General features: G+C 53.6%; 2 protein-coding genes and 1 non-coding gene across 4 annotated transcripts in view; 1 reads left to right on the top strand and 2 right to left on the bottom strand.

Moving 5' to 3' along the window:
- The first annotated feature begins 6,389 nt into the window (after nucleotides 1-6,389).
- On the top strand, nucleotides 6,390-7,325 carry Phlda2 (pleckstrin homology like domain family A member 2). Its single transcript, XM_055614645.1, has 2 exons — nucleotides 6,390-6,851; nucleotides 7,080-7,325. Coding segments are annotated over exons 1-2 (414 nt in total). The 5' UTR covers nucleotides 6,390-6,438; the 3' UTR covers nucleotides 7,081-7,325.
- Nucleotides 7,326-9,421: 2,096 nt separating this feature from the next.
- Nucleotides 9,422-19,214, bottom strand: part of Slc22a18 (solute carrier family 22 member 18) — a 24,789-nt gene continuing 14,996 nt past the window's right edge. For both annotated transcript variants that reach the window (XM_055614644.1, XM_055614643.1), the window contains exons 6-11: nucleotides 18,130-18,242; nucleotides 17,117-17,224; nucleotides 16,101-16,201; nucleotides 11,833-11,934; nucleotides 11,266-11,386; nucleotides 9,422-9,666 (exon numbers count right to left, since the gene is read on the bottom strand). In XM_055614644.1, coding sequence (XP_055470619.1) covers nucleotides 9,479-9,666; nucleotides 11,266-11,386; nucleotides 11,833-11,934; nucleotides 16,101-16,201; nucleotides 17,117-17,224; nucleotides 18,130-18,242 — 733 coding nt within the window. In that variant the 3' untranslated portion in view covers nucleotides 9,422-9,478. The remainder of the gene's footprint in view (nucleotides 9,667-11,265; nucleotides 11,387-11,832; nucleotides 11,935-16,100; nucleotides 16,202-17,116; nucleotides 17,225-18,129; nucleotides 18,243-19,214) is intronic.
- Nucleotides 17,296-17,402, bottom strand: LOC129682409 (U6 spliceosomal RNA). Its single transcript, XR_008720973.1, has one exon. It is a non-coding gene; the product is annotated as a U6 spliceosomal RNA (small nuclear RNA).

Below are 19,214 nucleotides of genomic sequence, written 5' to 3'. Positions count from 1 at the left end.
TTTTTCCATGTGTCTTAGAGGCCACTAGGGATGGTATCTCTGGCCACCTGGAAAAGCTCATGCTTTTAGCTAAGGAATGGCTCAGAGGAGATTCTGTCCTTAGCATCATCTGACTGCCTTGGCTGGTTCTGGCGGGCATTTGCACGGGCTACATCGCAGGTCCATATTTGATGACCCCTGAACAGGGCCTTGAGGACTTAAGCAGAGCAAGGAGGTTACTGTAGGTGGCAGCACTGACTAGGTTGCTAGCACCTGTGAGCCAGTACGGTGCAGCTGCAGAAAATGGGAACCAGGGATAGAGAGGATAGCTCAGGGAGGCTGAGGCTGGGATGACAGCAAAGAATCCAGAGAATCAGGTGGGGCGCATAGATCCTCCTCTGTCCCAGGCCTCTTGCTTTGCTTAGGCTGTAGCTGAGGGGAAGAAGGATCCAGGTCTGACCTAACTCGTAAATCCTAGATTAGGGACTATGTAGCCTAAGACAAGTGGTATCAGGTGCTGATATAGGCTTCTGCTGTGCACCCAAACACCTACCTGCACTTGAAGAGAGGCAAGTCTCAGACACCCTGAAGGCAGAAGAGCAGGAGAGCCATCCCCAGGCCTTCGTGAGTTCACAGCCCACCAGAAGAGGTCCTCAACACCCTGACATGCTCACAACCCAGGATGGCATTCAGTCTCCGACACCCTGGCATGTCCGTCCCACACAGCTTCCTCATGGGCTGGCTGCTTCACCAGGCTGGTTGGGCGGGTGCCTATCGTGCTGGCCTCATCACTATGAGGTGACCTCATTTGGGGAGTTTCAAAGAGGTGCCTCGTTCCTCCCAACTGAGCCAGGGCCTCACCCAGCTCAGCTCTAGCGCCAAGGGGCTGGACAGCTGGACAGGGCAGACAGCTGGACAGAGCAGCAAGTGTCCTGGCCGGAAGTTTGGGGACACATGACCTATTGTAGCCTGCCTGGGTGGGCAGACCCTTTGGCTCAGGCTGTGGCAATCCAGATACTGCCCCAGTAAATATTAGTAAACTTGGCCAGTGATGCTGACTGATTATGAGAGGCTTGTCCCCACCCCCACCCCTCCCTGTCAGAGAGGTCCTAACCTAACATTCCCCACACCAGATTAAGGGACTGTTTCCTGATTCCAGGTGCTGGGTGCAATAGAGCCATGTTTTTTCTTTTTTTAAAGTCACTTTTAAAAAAAATGTATTTAGTATGTGTGTGTGCTTGTGGAGATCAGAGGACAACCTATAGAAATCACTTGTTCTCCTTTTACAGCATGGGTCCTAGGGACGCACAGGTTGTCAGGTTTGATGGCAAGCACTTTAACTTGCTTAGCCATCTCACCAACACCCCTTCCCCTTTAAAAAAAAAAAAGATTATTTTTGCTAGGCATGGTGGTACACACTTTAAATCTCAGCACCGGGAGGCAGAGGCTGATCTTCCTGAGTTCAAAGTCAACCTGCTCTAGTAGCCAGTTCCAGGCCAGCCAGAACTGGCTACGCAATGAGACCCTGTATCAAAAAAAATAAATAAATGGGAATCTGGAGAGGTGGTTTAGTGGTTAAGAGCACTGGACCCAGGTTCTATTCCCAGTACCCACAGGGTGGCTTACCACTATCTATAACTCCAATCCCGGGGGATCTGACATTCTCCTTTGGCTTCTGCGGGTGCTGCATGTGCGTGACACACAGATGTGCATGTAGGCTAAGAACCCATACATATAAAATAAAGGAAAGGAAAAAAGAAAAAGATTTAATTGTATTTATGTATATGGATATTCATGTGGATGACACATGTACGCAGTACCTATTGTGGCCAGGAGAGGGCAGCCGATCCCCAGGCATTGCTGGCAGTTGTAAGCAGCTGGAAAGGAACCAAACTCCTAGGTTCACTGAGCAGCAGCCAGTGCTCTTAAGAGATGAGCCATCTCTTCAGCCCTTGATTAGACTTCTGGGTGTGAATACTATGGACTGCTATGTGACACCAGTTGAGTCACCCCACCTTTCTGAGTGTCCACACCTCCCGTCCCCCTTTGCAGTGTAATCATAATGAAAGAGAGAGGACCCCAGCTTGAGCATGGAGCCGGGCCACACTGGACTCTCCTTGGGTGTCAGCTGACCTAGAGGCCAGGCGAAACATCCCTCCCAGGGGCACAGCCCAGTCTACACCAGGCTTATCCTTGCAAGAAACTGAGGTCTGTTCTTTGCACTAGGATTGTTCTTGGCTGTTAGGAGCCTGTCAGTCGGCCGAGTGCTTGTGTAACATGCATGAGACGTTGGGTTCAGTCCCCTGCACTGCATGAGGACAGGAGTGCTGGTGTGCACCTGGAATCCTAGCACTTGACCAGTGGAAGGAGGGTGGAGGCTCAGCTGAAGGTTATGCCTCCTGACTTCCAGGGCTACATGAGGGTGGCAGGGCCCGAGGAATACCTCAGGAGTAGGTAGAGCTCTTGCCTGTAACACAAGGCCCAGGATTTGATGTCTAGTATGATTAAATTAAATTAAATTTAAAGGATTTGAAGATATTTGTTTATTTTGATTCTATGATTTCTATGAATGCTTGTGTATACATCTGTACGCCATATTAATGCAGTACCTGAGGAGGCCAGAAGAGGGTGCTGGACCCGCAAGAACTGGATGAAGTTAGATGGTTGTGAGCGGCTGTAGATGTTGGGAACGAACCCTAGCTCCTCTGCAAAAGCGGCCTGTTCGCTTAATCCTGACCCATCTCTTCAACTTTAATTTAAATTTTTTTTAAAAAGGGAGTTTATATAAAAGGAACTGGGGGGGGGGTGGCTGCAAGACAGCTCAACAAGTAGAAGCAATTGCTGTTCATGTCTGATGACCTGAATGTTGTCCCCAGAACCCACGGTGGAAGGAGAGAACAAACTCCCCACACTTTTCCTTTTACCCCCTTCTGCTGTGGCACAAGAACCCCTGTGCACAGACATAGACAAGTGTAAACAAAGGAAAAAAATTAAAAGAGGGCGCTGTGGCTGTAGCTCAGTTGGCAGAGCACTTGCCTAGCGTGGTCAAAGCCCTGAGTTTGAGGCACACTGCATAAAACCAGGGGTCCTGCACACCAGCACTTGACAGGTGGGGGCAGGAGGACCAAAGGCTTAGGGTTGTTTTCTGCTATACAGCAAGTTCAAAGCCAGCCTGGACTGCAGGAGACCCTGTCTCAATGAAAGGCTTGGGGCCCCAATGCCTCTCTCCTGGGCTCCTGAGTCAGATTTCTCCTGACACCTACCCCACCGGCCTGGGAAACAGCCATCTCAGTCCCCTTATTCAGGATACTCAGATGGCCTCTGAGGGTTGGGTTCCGAACCTTCCTGGCAGCGTGACCCTGACACAACACTGCTCTGAGTACCTGTGTGGGCAGGTGTTCCGAAGGGTGTCGATAAAAAAAGTCTCTGCCTACCCAGGAGCACCGACAACCAACAGGGTTCTTACTGACTTGGCCACGCTACACCACGGGATGTTTGACGGCTGTCTGGTGACCAGCCGAGGGACTGGCATTGTCAGTCAGCTCTACCTATCTGGGCACCAGCTCTCCAGGAGCCGCCACATCCCACACTCAGGGATGACCTTGTCTGAGGGCCCTGGATTGTGTGGACAGAAAGCCCTCAGGAGGATGAGAGACAGAGCTCTCTGTGCCCTGTGCCCAGCCTCCCAGATCCTTTCCCCACTTCCTTCCCTCCCGCAGGACCCTGTCCCAGGTAAACCCTAACTTCCAGAGAGCAGCAGGGCTTCTCATTAAGGAGAGGCTGTCACCTGCCCAACCCTCTCTAAGTGCTCACCGGCCTCCTCTGCCCTGAGGGGGTCATCCAGGCCCTCTCTCCCTTGCACTTATTTCTTCTCCAGTGACAAAGGTTAGAATAGTCTGCCCGGATCCCTGGCATGGTGGTGGAAGCTGGGCACCGTGCCTGGTAACTTGGATAGCAAAAGGCCCTCCATAATCTTTTGGAGACCCTTTCCCGCCCCCATTCTCACACTGTCATCGCTCAGCTGTACTTCTGCAGAGCTCCCTCCTGCCTCTGCAGCACTTACGCAGATCGCACAGGTGCCGGAGCAAATGACTGAGAGCCCTGGGGCAGGGGCTTCCCTGAGCCGCGCGGAGCACGGAGAACAGGCTGGAGAGTGCTGATGGGAAGAGTGGCCGGGGCAGCTGCAGAGAGACCCTGTTCCTTGTCCCTTCACTTTCTAGAGAGGCCCCTTGGCTCAGGCTTCACTAATTGGAGCACACCACACAGAGGCAGCACAGGCCATAGCGTGTCTAAGCAGCCTGGGGAAGGGAGGCTAGGGCGAGCCGACACTCTCCCGGAAGCCGCCATCTTAGGCTCACTACCTGTCCTACCCAAAATGGTCCCAAGAGCATTCTCGCAGCCACCCCTGGACTGCTCTCATCGAAGACAGACAGGGCTGACTGCTGCCTTTCTCTCTATACTGTTGCACCTTTCTTGCACAGATATCCAGGACAAGGCTCCTGCTCTTTCACACACCCTCCCCTCGGGGGCCATGGTCAGAGCTTGCAAGGCTCCTTTTTCCTCAGGGATCCTGAAGGGCAGGGTTCTGTGTGTGCTGGGGAAAGGGGGCCCGTGGAACACAGTGAGAGTCGGTGGGTCCTCAGTCAGAATTGCTTCATTCATTTCATTTATTTCTTCATTTAAAAAGAATTTTTTTTTTTTTTTTTTTAACACTGCGTTGGTATGCGTGAGAGCTGGAGCAAACATTTGCGCAAAGGTCAGAGGGCAACCTGAGCAACTCACGTCCTCTTCTTCCAAGCCGTTGATACCAGGGATTAAACTCAAGTCATCGAGGTCAACAGCCTGTTCCGGGCCTCTTTTTGTTGTTCATGTATTTTTAAAAAAATTAAATTTAGTTCATTTTATGTGTTTGAGTGACTCTGTCTGCATGTAATCAGAAGACGTCCTGTGGGGTTACGCGTGACTGTAAGCCACCCTGTGGGTGACTGGAACCCAGGTCCTCTGAAAAAGCTACAAGCACTCTTTACCCCTGGGCCGGTCCCACGTTTCTTTCTAAGATTTATTTTTATATATGCGTGTGTGTTCTGGGTGGGGGACAGGAGAGAGGACAGGAGACGGAGTTACGGATAGATCCACCTGGGAGCAGGGACCAGACTTAGCTGCTCGGCAAGAACAGCAGTCGCTCTGAACTGCGGAGCCGTCTCTCCAGTCCCCTTATTTCATTTTTCCTCTGCGGCTCTGGGTAGTCCCGAACTCACTGTAACACCCAGGCTGACCTAGAGTGGTCATTTTCTGCCTCAGCCTCCTTATTGCAGGGTATTCCCGTCCCGGAACCACACCAGGCCACAGAACTGAACTTTCAGTCTTAAATTTTAATTGTTTAAATGGAGAGACCTGCGTTTTCCCTGGAAGCCAGCCCGCCTGGAAGCAGGGTGTCTGGTTCTCCAGCGGTGGGGGGGGGGGGGGGGGGTGGGTTTCCTAACCCCCCATCCCACCCCAACAGGGGTCCCTCTCCCGTCCCTGGGAACCGTGGAGGAGCTTCCTGCCCCTATTAAACCTTTAAAAGCACAGGGTAAATAAAACCGTGCACCGAAAGGCGATGAGTCAGCCTTCCCCGCCATTCCTGGCCCCTAGGTGGGTCCCGGCATTCCCCAGGCTAGCTTTGCTAGCGCCCTTTGAGTTTTCTGCAAGTCAGGATTGTCGGGTCGCAGCCCGAGGGGTCCGTCGTCCAGATTGGAACACCCAAGGGCCCTCGGAAGGAGAGGGGCTTCTCGGCTAACATGGCTGAGCCTTGTGGGGTGCCGTTCCCCTTCCTCACCGCCTAACTTAATAAAGGTCATCGTCCCATTTTACAGAAGGGAAAAGAAACTCAGAGAACTCCTTCGAGGCACGACTCCGGGGAGCAATAGGGGTGGCAGAGCCGTTTCCCAAGAAAGGCTAGTGGGTGGCCTTTGGATGCTCCCCAAGTGGGAGGTGGCGGCGGCCAGAGCTTGGAGAGAACTCTTGGGTCCACAACTCTCGTGCTCAGGAGCCTTGGGTCTCCTGAGAGTGGGGTTCTGAGCGCTGTGGTCCCGTCTAGGGGTCCGGGCGCTTTCCCGGGCCTTCCCGGCCCCGTGAGTCACCGCGGGCCGGGGTCGCTGCAGTGCGTTTCTCGGCACGCGGAGCCGGAGCCCGGGATGGGAGGGGACGTTGGGGCTGGAGGGGAGGCTCGGGGCTCCCGTCAGAGAGGCGCCGGGCAGCTCCCCCCTCCTCTCCTCGGCCTCCGATAAGCGGCAGCCCCAGGCAATGGGTAAGGGGCAGCCCGGGGCGGTTGGTGGGGGCAGCTCCAGGAGCCTGCCTGGGCAGGACAGTGCCCGGCTACGGGGCGTGGCTAGTCCTGGAGGCGGAGTCCTTAAAAGGCCGGAGCCCGCGGCCCGCCGCAGCAGAGCCAGAGAGCTTCCTTTGGTGCAGCTTTTCCAAATGGCCTCGAACGTCATGGAGAGCAAGGGCGAGATCATCCGCGAAGGCGAGCTGGAGAAGCGGAGCGACAGCCTCTTCCAGGTCTGGAAGAAGAAGCGCGCGGTGCTCACCGCCGACCGCCTGCGCCTCTTCGGGAGCGGCGATCGCGTCAAGGAGCTGTACTTCCACTCCATCCTCAAGGTGGACTGCGTGGAGCACACCTCCAAGTACGTGTACTTCACCATCGTCACCAACCACTACAAGGAGATCGACTTCCGATGCACGAGCGAGAGCTGCTGGAACGCCGCCATCACCATGGCGCTGATCGACTTCCAGAACCGTCGGGCTCTGGAAGAGGTCCGCCGCCACCGCTTTTACCGCTCCGCGTGTGCCGCGTACCCGGACCCCCGTGATGAGTACACCCGGGATCCGTGGTGAGTACCGCCATCACCCGCCATCGTCGGAGTATGGGGCATGGCGGGGGGTGGGGTGGGGTGTGGATGAGGGTTCGTGCTGCCCAGGGGGGAAAACTTCGATTCCAAAAGCCAAGGGGGAGAGTGTGGGGAATCCTACCACTTTGGGACGCGTGGCAGGAGTCGCTCGCCCTACTTGAGTCACGACACTGCACCGCGACAGCTCGTGACTCAGTTCTCTCTCCACAGAGACGCACGGGACCTGTTGAGCCGGGAACCAGCCCACGCGGCTGCGTCAGACAGGAGAGCCCAGGACGCGGCCGCTCTTCACTGAAGATATTCCCGTGCTCGCTGAGCTTCGCCCTGCTGTGCGGGCGCGCTAACTTATTGGACTGTTTTTATACCGATGGTCACTATTCCCAACCCACCATTCCGTCTTAATATTTTTATACCATGTTTTCATTCCAAATAAACAATGCCATATTTTTCTAACAACTTGCGCGGTCCGTGTAGTTCCTGCTGGTGTGTGCGTGTGTGGAAGGGCGGGAGTGGAAGGGCGGGAGTGGAAGGGTCTCCCATCCAGTATCATTCCCTCTCCACATCCCAGGAGCCATTCAGACTTCCTTTGCGTGAACTGTCACCTCCCGTGGGGTTCACAGCCTCTCCAGGTCAGGAAGTACTCTGGGTGTGGCTTGGCTACCTTTTGCTCCTGGGTGTGGCTGGTGGCCATGCTTGCTCAGGAGTTCACTCACTAGTAGACGCCTCCTGGACACCTGAGCAGTGGCTCTGTCTACTCGGCGCCCTCATTGTTCCCTCCCACCCACATACCGTCTGTCCGGCAGCTGATTCAAAGGACCGTTGACTGCTCATTGCCCCCCCCCCCCCCCCCCATCACTGGACCCCAGTGGCTCCAGAGTCCAGCCACCAGCCCTCCCGCCCAGTGTCTAGGAACAGGGATAGCGCACTGGGTACATCTTTTGTCACCAATGGGAGGCAGGCCTGGCTATCTCCAGTGACCGAGCGGTGAGGCCCGGACCTGTGGTACTGGTGTGAAGCCTGAGAGCTCACCAGCCCTCTGTCCTACTTCTACCCCACTTCTCAAGTTACCTGCTAGGTGTCAACTCTGCTCACCTGACTGTGTTCTCCTTAAGTGGCTCAAAGTCTGTGTCAGGTAGGCAGGCAGCCAGGTGGTAGGGCCTGTTACAGAGGTATAGCCCTTCCCCCAAGGTTTTACTGGAGGACGAGCCCCATAAGGCTTAATGACAGACACGAGTCCTTGCCCAAGCAGGCACTGTCTTTCCTGGGCCTCTCTGGCTACGGAAATGCCATGATGATGGAGGGTGCCACAGGCCTCCCAGCTTGGCCTGAGAAGCCAGCACTGGAAGGGGCACCTCTTTCTCCTTAGAAAGGCTTGGTGCTGGAGTTGTTTTTTTCTTACAAGGAAGTTTCTCTTACAGCGAACGGGGGAGGGGCTTTTCTAAGAGCAGAAGTGACCAGCGGGGGGTCTCGGGACCCTGCTATCCCATTCCTCTAAGGACCTTCCCCCTCACAGCTCCTCATATGGTCAAATGACCACACTCAGGTGGTGAGCCCCTTTTCCTGGTGGGGTTTAAGTGTACACTGGGTCCTGAGCTTGTAGCTGGACTTCAGATGGATAACACAGTTTGGGGACTGCAGGATTCTGAGGTTTGAGAATTCTAAGATTGTTTTTTTGTTTGTTTTGTTTTGGTTTTTTTTTTGTTGTTGTTTTTATCCCCACCCCTGAGACAGAATTTCCCCGTGTAGCTCTGGCCATCCTGGAACTCAATCTGTAAACCAGGGTGGCCTCAAACTCAGAGATCCATCTGCCTACCTCTGCCTTCGGAGTGCTGGGATTAAAGGTGTGTGCCTGGCTTGTTTTTTGTTTTTGTTAAATTATATTTTATTAATCATGTATGGAGTTTTTGTTTGTTTGTTTTGTTTTCAAGGCAGGGTTTCTGTGTAGCCCTGGCTGTTCTGGAACTCCCTCTGTAGACCAGGCTTGATGGGCTAGGCCAGTGTTCTCACTGTAGTCTAAAGCTGGGAAGGCTGGGGTTATGTGCTTGGTTCCCAGAAGCCCCCACACATCCCCAAGACCTAGTTCCCCTCCTCCCCTTCCACGACCTCTTTCTCCCTCTTCTTTTAAAGATGAGGTCTCACTATGTGTGTAACCCTAGCTGTCCTGGAACTTGCTAGTTAGCATATTGACCAGGCTGATCTTGAACTCAGAGATTTGCCTGCCTCTGCCTCCTGAATTCTGGGATTAAAGGCATGCGCTATCACAACTGGCTCCTGTCTTGAAACCAACCTACTTCAGATCCCAGTGTGAGCCAGGGGAGAGGAACACCCTTGTCTCTTGGCTATGCTAGAGCCGTCTGGGTTCTCTGGAGGATTCCTCAATGGCTGTGTTGGAGGACTCAAGGGATAGATTAATGACCTGAACTGATGGGCAAATGTGTGCTCCTTAGAGCCTTGGGCCCAGCTGTAGTTGCTCTTTCAGAAAGCCCTCTGGCTTGGCTCCATCCTTGATCCCAAGGCTTTCTACCCACAGATCTAGGCAAAGTCCCAAGAACTTAAGAAGAGGAGGTTCAGTTTATTGACAGACTGGGCCAGGTCCCTGGGCTCTGTGGTTACCGGGCTCTGTCTCCCTTCTGGGACAATGGCTTCCTCCAGAGGACCAATAGGACAAGCAAGTTCACCATGAGCTGCACGTAACCAAAGACGGGGACACCATAGCTTCGGTACAGCAGGCCACCCAGGGTGGGTCCTAGTGTGCGGGTCAGTGGATGCACAGATGCAGAGAGGCCCAGCATGGTCCCTGGGAGAAAGGGGGAATAGCTGTCAGAGGCAGGGCAGGTCTCTGGACAGGCCACCTACCTTCTGGCCATAGCCCAGCCTTCTACCCATCCCAACCTGCCCTGCACATCGTTCGCAGATGCTTCGAGACACTTTTCAGAGCACCTGTCCATCTCCCTCACAGCTGCCTCTCACCTCCTCCTCCCCCAACCCCAATTAGGCACAGCAACCTCCACCCTCAGGGTCAGTTTCCCTGTGGGGATGGAGCCGAGCCTCTCTCCTGCTCTAGATATTTTCCAGGCAAGGGAGGAGTCTGGGAAAGAGGGCAAAGGTCTGGAATAGACCATACCCTCCCAGTCCTGTCAGTGTAGACCAGATATACGTAGGCTGGGTTCCACTTAGGACATCTGGGCTGCTGGCTCTCACACTCTCTCCGAATGGTGACTGAGATGGCCAGTATGGATTTGGCTATGGAGGGTCCCCTGAGCCACTGTAGGGTTCTCTTGGGCTGACATTCTAATTGGGCACGGTGCCCCTGGTACCTCTCCTATAGCCCTTCCTTTTCTTGCCCCTCTACCATCCTGCTAAGGATTCAACAGATCTCCGAGGGCAGGGCCAGGGCTGCAGGGAGCCTAAAGGGGGACATCTAAGTCTCAAGCTCAGGGCACCAGAGTCCTTGCCTGAGCATGTAAGCCCCCATCTCCATGCCTCTCGGTCAGCTATCTTAGTGTGGACATACCTGCACAGAACCTTGTTAGAGTGACTGCAAGTGGACGCCAGCAGTCACGGGCACACCGACACACCCATCTAGCTTTCCATCCCCAGGTGGGAGTCATACTCAGCCTCCCCCTGCTCCAGAAGGTGAGTGAGCTTTGCTGCTCATTGGCCAGGGACTTCTGAGACCAGGCTTTAAAACTCAGCTAAGACAAGGGCCTCTCCACACTCAGAGCCAGCTGTGGGGAAACTCAGGGGCAGCTTCTCTCACTGCCTACATGCCTGAAGACACTAACTGACAGAGGGCAGTTACCACCCGCTCCGAACCTCCTGTTCCCAGGCAAACCAGGTCTTGCCCTTTCTGTGTTGAGAGATGGCGTTGCAGGTATGATGTGGCCTTGGTGGCTTGTCCTGCTCCTCCTGGCCATCCCTGCCCTCCACTTGCTTGGCCTTTACACCCCCTTCTCCTCCTAGAGATCCTTGGAGGCCAGGCTAGGAGATACCCCTAGCTGTGTGGATTCAAACCCTTTAGTCAGGAAGTGCTGAGCTCTTGTGTTGTCCAGGACTAGGAAGCGTCCCTTGCTGTTCGCCCTCTCTGGCTTCTTCACTGCTTCAGCCACCAGCTGTCTTCCTAAGTGGCCTTGGCAGGTCTTTCAGGTCCAGTCCTTTGCTCATCTGACCTCTGACTGGTCTTTCCTCTTTTTAGTGAACTTCTGGCATGGATCAGAGCCAAGCCAAATGCCTCTTCCAGGAAGCCCTCCACCTGTTTCCATGCCTGACTCTGGACTCATCAGCAGGACAAGGAAGGGGCAGGATCTCTACCTGGACTCTTCTTTCTTGTCAGCCCACCTTCTCTGGCCCAGGCTACCAGGAGAAATCCTGAAAGTGGGGGCCCCAGTAAGCTCACCTGTGTCTGAAGAGGACACAGCCTTGGTCAGCATGCTGTCAGTGACCACGTTGAGGGTACAGACACTGAATACCAGGCCAGGTATCAGGAAGCAAAAGTGGAGAATATTGGACATCAGGACCTGGCAGAGCAATGGGCAGAGCCAGGCTGAGCAGGGATGTTACAAAGCCATATGACAACCCACCGTGAGGTCCCGCCCATAATGCTCCACCGTGGAAGAAGCCTGGGCTGGGGAGGAGGAATAGTGCAATGTGGCCTGAGGCAGGCCAGGGGGTTGGGCACACACAGGACATGGGTGGAGGATGGCTGAGACCTGCTTAACAGGGCAGCTATGTGTTTGTGTGTGTGTGTGTGCATGTATGTGTTTGTGCATGTGTGTGTATGTGTTTGTGCACGTTTGCATGTGTGTGCACATGTTCATGTGTGTGTGTGAGTGTGCTTTCATGCATGCCTTCATGCATAAGTGCATGCAGTAAGGGGTCTTTACGGCTGAGCCATCTCTCCAGCCCCATAATTTTTGTATTAAATTGTGTGTGTGTGTGTGTGTGTGTGTGTGTGTGTTCTCACCATGCCCAGTCCCACAACAGCAAAGACCAGCACACTGGATCGCAGCAGGGCTTCCTCTGGGAAATGGGTGCTCAGTCTCCCAACGAACAGGCCTTGGATCACCTAGGAAGGGTGACAGTGGGGAGAGGAAGACAGCCTAAACCAGAGGTTCTCAACCTGTGTGTTGTGACCCCTTTGAGCGTCAAATGACCCTTTCACAGGAGTTGTGTAAGACCATCGGAAAACACAGATATTTACTTTTATGATTCATAACAGTAGGAAAATTTTATTATTATTATTATTATTATTATTATTATTATTATTATTATTATTACCATTATTATGTTTTTTTGAGACAGGTTGAGACAGGTAGCCTTGGCTGTCCTGGAACTCACTCTGTACACCAGGCTGGACTCAAACTCTGTGATCCACCTGCTTCTGCTTCCTGAGTGACAGGATTTAAGGTGTGTGTTACTACCGCCCAACTAACAACAGAAATAATTTTATAGTTGGGGTCACCAGAACATGAGGGACTGTATTAAAGGGTCACAGCATTAGGAAGGCTGAGAACCACGGCTCTAGACCATGGCCTGCCTTTTGAAAGAGTTCTATCGGGAGAGAAGCTATTCTAAAGGGACACGTGAGCCTCTCTTCAGCCATCAGACTATTGAAACAATGGATCCCAAGAGATTGGAATTGCCCCAGCAGTCTCATGCTGGGGGAGGGAAAGGCTGAAACCTGGTATCAGCCAGAGGGAGCTTGTCTTCCAGAGACCTTCCAGAGTTCTGAGAACTTGTCAGACCACCTTGCAAGAGAGACTGTTGCTGAGACAGTGATGGGTGAGTGACAGACAGGACCACCCCTTGACCAGGACTGCTTAGTTATGCGCTCCTCCTGCCCTCTGCTTAAGCCTGAACCTCATGTCCATACCCTAAAGAGGGACTTGGGGGTCACTGAGCCTCCCTGTTCCTCTTCTCAGTGTGGCCCCATTGAACAAATCCCCTCTCTCTGCTTTTCACCATTACCTGTCTCTTTGGTTGACATATTGAGAATGAGCAGCTGAGCCAAAGTTGTTAGGGTACCACGACCTAAGCTCTGACCCTGATAATTCTGATGATACCTTCAAAGTAAGAAAACCTCTGTCCTGGTGGCTGGGGGCCTGTCACCATCTACATCCCTGAGAGGATCTCCTCTCCCAGCAGGGACTGCCACCAGAAGAAACATTTGAACCGTGAGGATCCTAGAAAGTCACAAGGTCACAGGACAGTGATTCCTCTCCACAAAAAAGGAAAGAGAATCCCTACCAGTGACACTGGGGGACACCAGAGACATGACTCAGCAGGCCAGGCAGCCCAGGGTGAGGCTTCCTATCTCCTCTTTCAGATAGAAAGTGCCCGTCACTACCAGGAAGGAAGTGGATGGGACCAAAGGCCAGGATTAAATAGAGTCCGAGCAAGAAGCTGTCAGGTTGCTGGGGCCAGTGGTTGTCAGGGTTCATGGGAGTTGGACTCAGGCCTATAGAGCCCAAACCGGTCCAGCCACAACCCCCACTTAGGCCAGGCAAAACCCGGTTGCTTATTACAGAACCATCAATGTCTTAAAAAAAACAAATCCTCTCTAGACTGGTTTTATGGAAGCATTTAATCCTGGCCTCCGCCACTTGGGCCTACATCCTGATTAACCACCCCAGCCTCAACTTCCCCATTAAATTGAAAATAAGCTTCTAGACGCTGTGAAGGCCTCGCCGTTATCTGACAAAACAGTGGGGTTAGTCAAGCAGCCAAGAAGGCCACTTTCCCTCAGTCTTCCCAGCTGTAGCCTCTGCCTTCCCACACAGTCAGCCAACTAGCCAAGCCAGTCCCTGCTGCTGCCCCTCTACCTAGCAGTTAAAGCCTAAGGCTTCCTTTCCTCAGACCCTCTACCACTCCCATTAAACCGGCAGGCCACCCTCCCCTGTAAATGTTGCCTGATCTGGTCCTACCGGGGTCTTTGTTCCCATGGAGATTACAACCCCTGATCCTAACCCCAACATCCACTCCTCCACTCCTTGCTATTTCCTTCTGCCTGCATTCTCCTCCCTCTTTTCCAGTGTCTCTCTTCTTACTCAGCATCTTATTTGGTACCCTAGTAGCTCTGTACTGTCCCCACCTCAGTGGCCTCTGCATGGTGAGTGTCCTAGAAAAAGCTCTGGGTGACAGTCAGGTATCAGGGCTACCATAGGAATACCTCTTGAAGGGTCCTCAAGAGACCTGGTCTACTAGCTGGGTGTGGTGGCGCATGCCTTTAATTCCCACATTCAGGAGGCAGAGGCAGGCAGGTCTCTGAATTTGAGGCCAGCCTGATCTACAGAGTGAGTTCCAGGACAGCCAGGTTTTTTTTTTTTTTTTTTTTAACTCTGTCTCAAAAAAAAATCCCAAACAAACAAGCAATGTGTGCGTGTGTGTGAGAAAGAGAGAGAGAGAGAAAGAGAGAGAAGAAGGGGAGATGGGGAAAGGGGTAGAGGGGGAAAGGGAGAGAGGAAGAGGGAGGGGGAGAGGAAGAGGCAGAGGGAGAGGGAGGAGAGGGTCTGTACACCTGCTGGAACCGTGATCCTAATCCCATACCTTAGAACTCCCTGCATGCCACTCTCTCGAGTCCCCTGTAGGAGCTTACGGCGTAGGCAGGATAAGGCTTGAATGGGAATTTTGTTCTTCTTGGGGACTTTTGGTGATCACTCTCATCCTGATATGGTTGGGACATGCCTGGCTCTCAGCCTTACCCTCTGTTCAAGGGCACAAGTCTACCCACTCCTTGTTGGTTTTAGGGCCCAGAGCTCTGACACACTTGTCCTCTGCCTCCTCTTCCCATTCTCCCTTTCACCAGGTCCCCAAGCCGGACTCCTCTTTCTAGACCTCTGCAACAATCCCAGGTTACCACACCAAAACCATGGACCACAGAAGTATCTGTGTCCAAGAGTCTCAAAAGGGCCTGGACTTACACTGAGTACAGGCTTGTGGGGCCTGGCTGCAAGGAAGGCTAATTCATTCATTCATTCATTCATTCATTCATTCATTCATTCATTCATTCATTCATTCACTAATTTTTGAGAAGGGTATCATGTAGCTCAGTCTAGACCAAAAAATTCACTATGTAGTCAAGGATGATCTTGAGCTTCTGATCCTCCTACCTCCGACTCCTGAGTGTCGGGATTATAACTACCATGTCTGGTTATGTGCTGCTGGAACCCAGGCTTTGTGCATGCTAGGTAGGCATTCTATCAACTGAGCTACATTCTCAGCACGCAGTCCATTTAGGACGAAGCTCCGCTCAGCCATTGGTCAGTATTGTTGGTTTTCTTTATTTTATTTATCCCCATCAGTGTGTCCCTTCTTGCTGGTGCAGATTAGAAGCTTTCACTGTCCTTCGTGGGGGGATGGTTAGGGAGTAGGCCAGCTCTGGGCCTGGGAGCTCAGAGAACAGATGGCCCAGTGGTGCCAGAAATGTGAGCAAGCTTCCGGAGTGATCTAGACTCCTCTTCTGCAAGTCTCAGAATAGCCACTCCTGGGCACCAGCGGACTGACAGTCAAGTCACACGGCGCCATGGTGGCATATCACCACCTGTCTCTGCCACCCAGGGTCTGGGCAAATGCCAGTAGGAACTAGAGAAGGGGTAGCTGGCTTTGACTATGCTGGCCTTGGCCTTGGAGCCAGGGGGCCCTGCAGGGTTGGCTGAGAGAATACGTGATCCCCTGCTTCAAACTGGCTCAAGGGCACCCCAGACTCCCAGCAGCCAGAAGCTCCTAGCTTCTATAAGGATAGCATATTAGATGGCTCTTCACATATCAGATGTTCCTCGAGTGCCCAGAATCTTTCATGCATCCCTGGCTACCTCACGGAACATGCAGCATACTTAGCATCACTTGACGAAGAAAGGAGATGGAGTCCAGAAACTTGCTGTTACACAGCTAGGGAGGGCAGACACTGGCTCCAGACAGACCCCCATCACAACGTGCCTATTTCTGGTGTCTTCGGTCCCTCCAAAACCTGTCTACAGCCCAGCACTGAGGCATGTACTGAGTTGACCCTGCTCTCTGCCATTTTGTAGGATGGGAAGCCAAGTGCTGAGAAACCCCCCCCCCCATCCTCTGTGTCTCTGTGTGGGCCTCCATGGACACTCTCTCACTGAAGACAGTACCTTCCCAGGTGGAAAAGGAGGGAGCCAGGAGGGCCACCCAGGGAGGTCTCCCAGAGACTAATGCTGGGAAACTGAGTCCTCTCCGCCTGGCAGTGCTCTGCTCGTGCCTACTCACCATCTGGAGGACCCCGAAGAAGGACATGAGGTAGCCAGTCTGTGCAACCTCCAGCTGGAAGAAGTCCATAGAGATGATGGAGAACATCACCATGAAGAGTCCTGGATAGAGAAGCAGATCAGCTGTGCTGCCAGGCCCCACTGAAGCACACACCTCTCCCCTGTGTCCTGGGGAGGGGACTTGCTTGGCTAGGGAGGGCATGGAACACCCTCTGGGATTCTGTAGAAGGTGACCTGAAGGGCTGCTGCTAAGGAGTCCCTGTAAGCCACAAGGTGCCAGGATGGGAACCCAGGAAGTAACGGGAGCTCTCAGAGGCCCCTGCTACATAGGTTGTGTGTTCTCCGGTTCTGGTCACTGTAGCTGAAACATTCAGCCTCAATAGCTGGACCCTGACCCAGACAGCAGGTGGGGCACTTTCTTGTGGCCCCTTCTATTCCTGCCAGGGGTCTAGAACCTTTGGGGTTAGAGTACCCCTTAACCCGCAGCAAGAATAGCTCAGTGGTAGGACCCCTGCCTGGCTTTTGTGAGGCTTTGGGTTCTAGTCTCCGTACCACAAACAAAGCCTTCAGACTGTGTGGCCATCCCTGAAAAATAGGGTCACTCTGGCATACTCAAAGCTGAGCAGACTAGGTATGGGGTTCTGTGTTCCTTCACCAGATGGTCAGAGCAAGAGTCTCCAAGTCTGGCTGCCTCTCAGAGCTAGGTGGCACCCCTGGAAGCCAGGCCTGGGTGGTGAGACTTAAGGTTAGCAGGGGTCTGTGGGCCATGGTGATGATTCACAAGAGGGTCCAGGGCACAGCGGGGAGGGCTCTGATCTCCTTCTCCTCCCTCTGTGTTAGCACACAACCTCAATCTGCACCCACTGTGTGTTCTGGAAGCCCCCACAGGTGTAGCTGGACAATAAGGACTCACAGGCAGAGCAAAGCATCACCTACAGACCTGGGTCCCCAGGGCTTGGGTTCTCAGCCATCTCAGACCCCGGACACAAGTGGGGATGATGGGGCAGTGAGACTCACCTGAAGGGAAGCCAGAGATGACCTTGACCAGGAATACAGGCAGCACTTTAGGCAGCAGTAGCAGGCGGGTGATAGCTTTCAGGTCAAATACGCTGGCCTTGGTTCTACCTGGCCACCAGGGGACATCAGTCAGAACACTGGTTGTGGGGCTCTGCTGCCAACCTTGTCCCCCCCAGGCTTAGAGCTGACTACTCTTCATGAATTTGTGCGTCATCCCTGCACGGAGGCCATGCTAATCTCCTCTGTATCGTTCCAATTTTAGTATATGTGCTGCCGAAGTGAGCAGCGGCTGACTACTCTCTTGGCAGCCTCCTCCCAGAGCCTCTGGGGGTGGGCATTGGGCCACTCATCACATGTTGGCTAACCCAGAAGTCCTGCATCCCAGGCAGAGCAGGGAGAAGATGAACCCGGCAGCTCTGCTGGAGCATTCTTAGATCTTCAACCTTCTTGACAAAGTGGAAGGCAATGACAGCCACAGAGGCATGCCTGGACACCCAGGACACTCTTGGCCACCAGCTCCCAGCTATGCATAGATGTCCCCTGGGGCCCTGTTTTTCCTTCTTGTTTCATAGCCTCCTATCTCAAGGAGTCCGTGAGGGAAGTCTCCTTGTCAATCATTGGGCAAAAGCATAGAGTTGACCCATCTGGAGAGCCAGCCTGGCTCAGTGGGATCACCCACTGAGTCGGTAACTCATGTGGCTCTGGACACTCAGCACCCCAGAGACTAGCAGCCACGCCCACATCCCTGTGTCCGCTGTGTGTTCCTTGGCTTTTCTAGACTTGCCTTAAAAGGCCTTCCTGCTCGGTGACTTGGCTTACCTGACTCCCATAATCGTGCCCAGCTTAACCCACAAGGAATCAGTAGCAAGAAGTGGAGAGGAGACCCCATCTCCTCTTTGTGTCCCCTGAACCCCTTGGCTGGTCTTTCCCTCATCTCCAGTAGAGGGACCAGGGTGCTGGCTTCTGGGGCAAGGTAGTGCCCATTGACCCAGCGGTGGGCAGGTGGGGCTTACCCTGATGGTCTGATTGGACACTGGCCTCCTTGGTGGTGACAGGGACACAGGTAAAGCTGAGGACAGCTCCTAGGAGGGTGACCACAAGAGCCACAATGGCAGGACACTGGATCCTGGGGAAAGAGTATGCTGTTGCAGCAATACATGCTAACGCAGCTCCACCGTCACCCTTTGCTCCTTTGGCCCGGTTAAAGCCTCACCTGCTAAGGGTGCTCAGTCCCAGCTACTTGATCCCCTAAAGCACACTTATCAGATGACAGATGTCCCAACATGCAGGCCCTGCAGCCTGTGGGACGTGGGGGTGGGGTGGGGATTGGAGCAGTATGTGAGCCCAGAGGGCTGAGGTAAAGCAGCCTCGCTTGGGGTGCAGTTGGTCCCCAGGTTCTCCAGGGTCAGATAGCTTGCGGGTGTCCCCAAGAACAACTTTAGAGACCCGAGACCAGGTGCAATGTCCCCTCGCCAGTGAGGATAGGCTAGGCGCCTGGAGGTCTCTAAGAAATTACCTTTCTTCCTCTGAAAGACCCCTCTCTACACCCTAGGGGTCAGGGGATGCAAGGGCTGGGGACTTTAGGTTCATTGTCTCAGGCCCCTGATGAGTGATTTTGTGGGAAAACTTCCTGCCTGCCAGAGACTCACTGTCCCTTTGGTGCCTTGCAATGAGTCATGGAGCAACCCAATACTTCCAGTATAGCCTGTCCCTCTGGGAACACAGGCACCTGGGGACTGGTTTTCAGATCTCCCAGCACCCAGCCCAACCCTTCCTCCGAGTGGGGAATTTCTCTGAGCTAGCCAAGGACCCCAGACTGGAACACCCTTTCCTTCTCAGGTGGGTGAATTCCTACACACTCTGCACAGGCCCTTTCCCAAAGCCAACCCCTGATTTCAGCAAGGTACTCTTTACCCTATGTTTAGAATCTGGAGCCCCTGAGTAGATAGACCTAGGCTGGACCTTGCATTGAAGGTCTGACAGGTAAATGTGACCAGCCATTCACATGGACTGCCAAGGCACTGCCCTCAGGACATTAGCAGCACTCCACACCTGCCCCCGCTCATGCTCCTGGACAGACGTGAGTGAAAGCCAGGTC

This window comes from Psammomys obesus, unplaced genomic scaffold, assembly GCF_907164565.1.
Source record: "Psammomys obesus unplaced genomic scaffold, mPsaObe1.curated_primary_1811, whole genome shotgun sequence".
Taxonomy (NCBI): domain Eukaryota; kingdom Metazoa; phylum Chordata; class Mammalia; order Rodentia; family Muridae; genus Psammomys; species Psammomys obesus.
The sequence above is the reverse complement of the archived record's forward strand: the minus strand, read 5'-3'. Positions and strand labels throughout refer to the sequence as shown.

What these genes read in the sequence shown, in the direction of transcription:
- Phlda2 (XM_055614645.1), top strand. Translation starts at nt 6,439, where the DNA reads ATGGCCTCGAACGTCATGGAGAGCAAGGGCGAGATCATCCGCGAAGGC.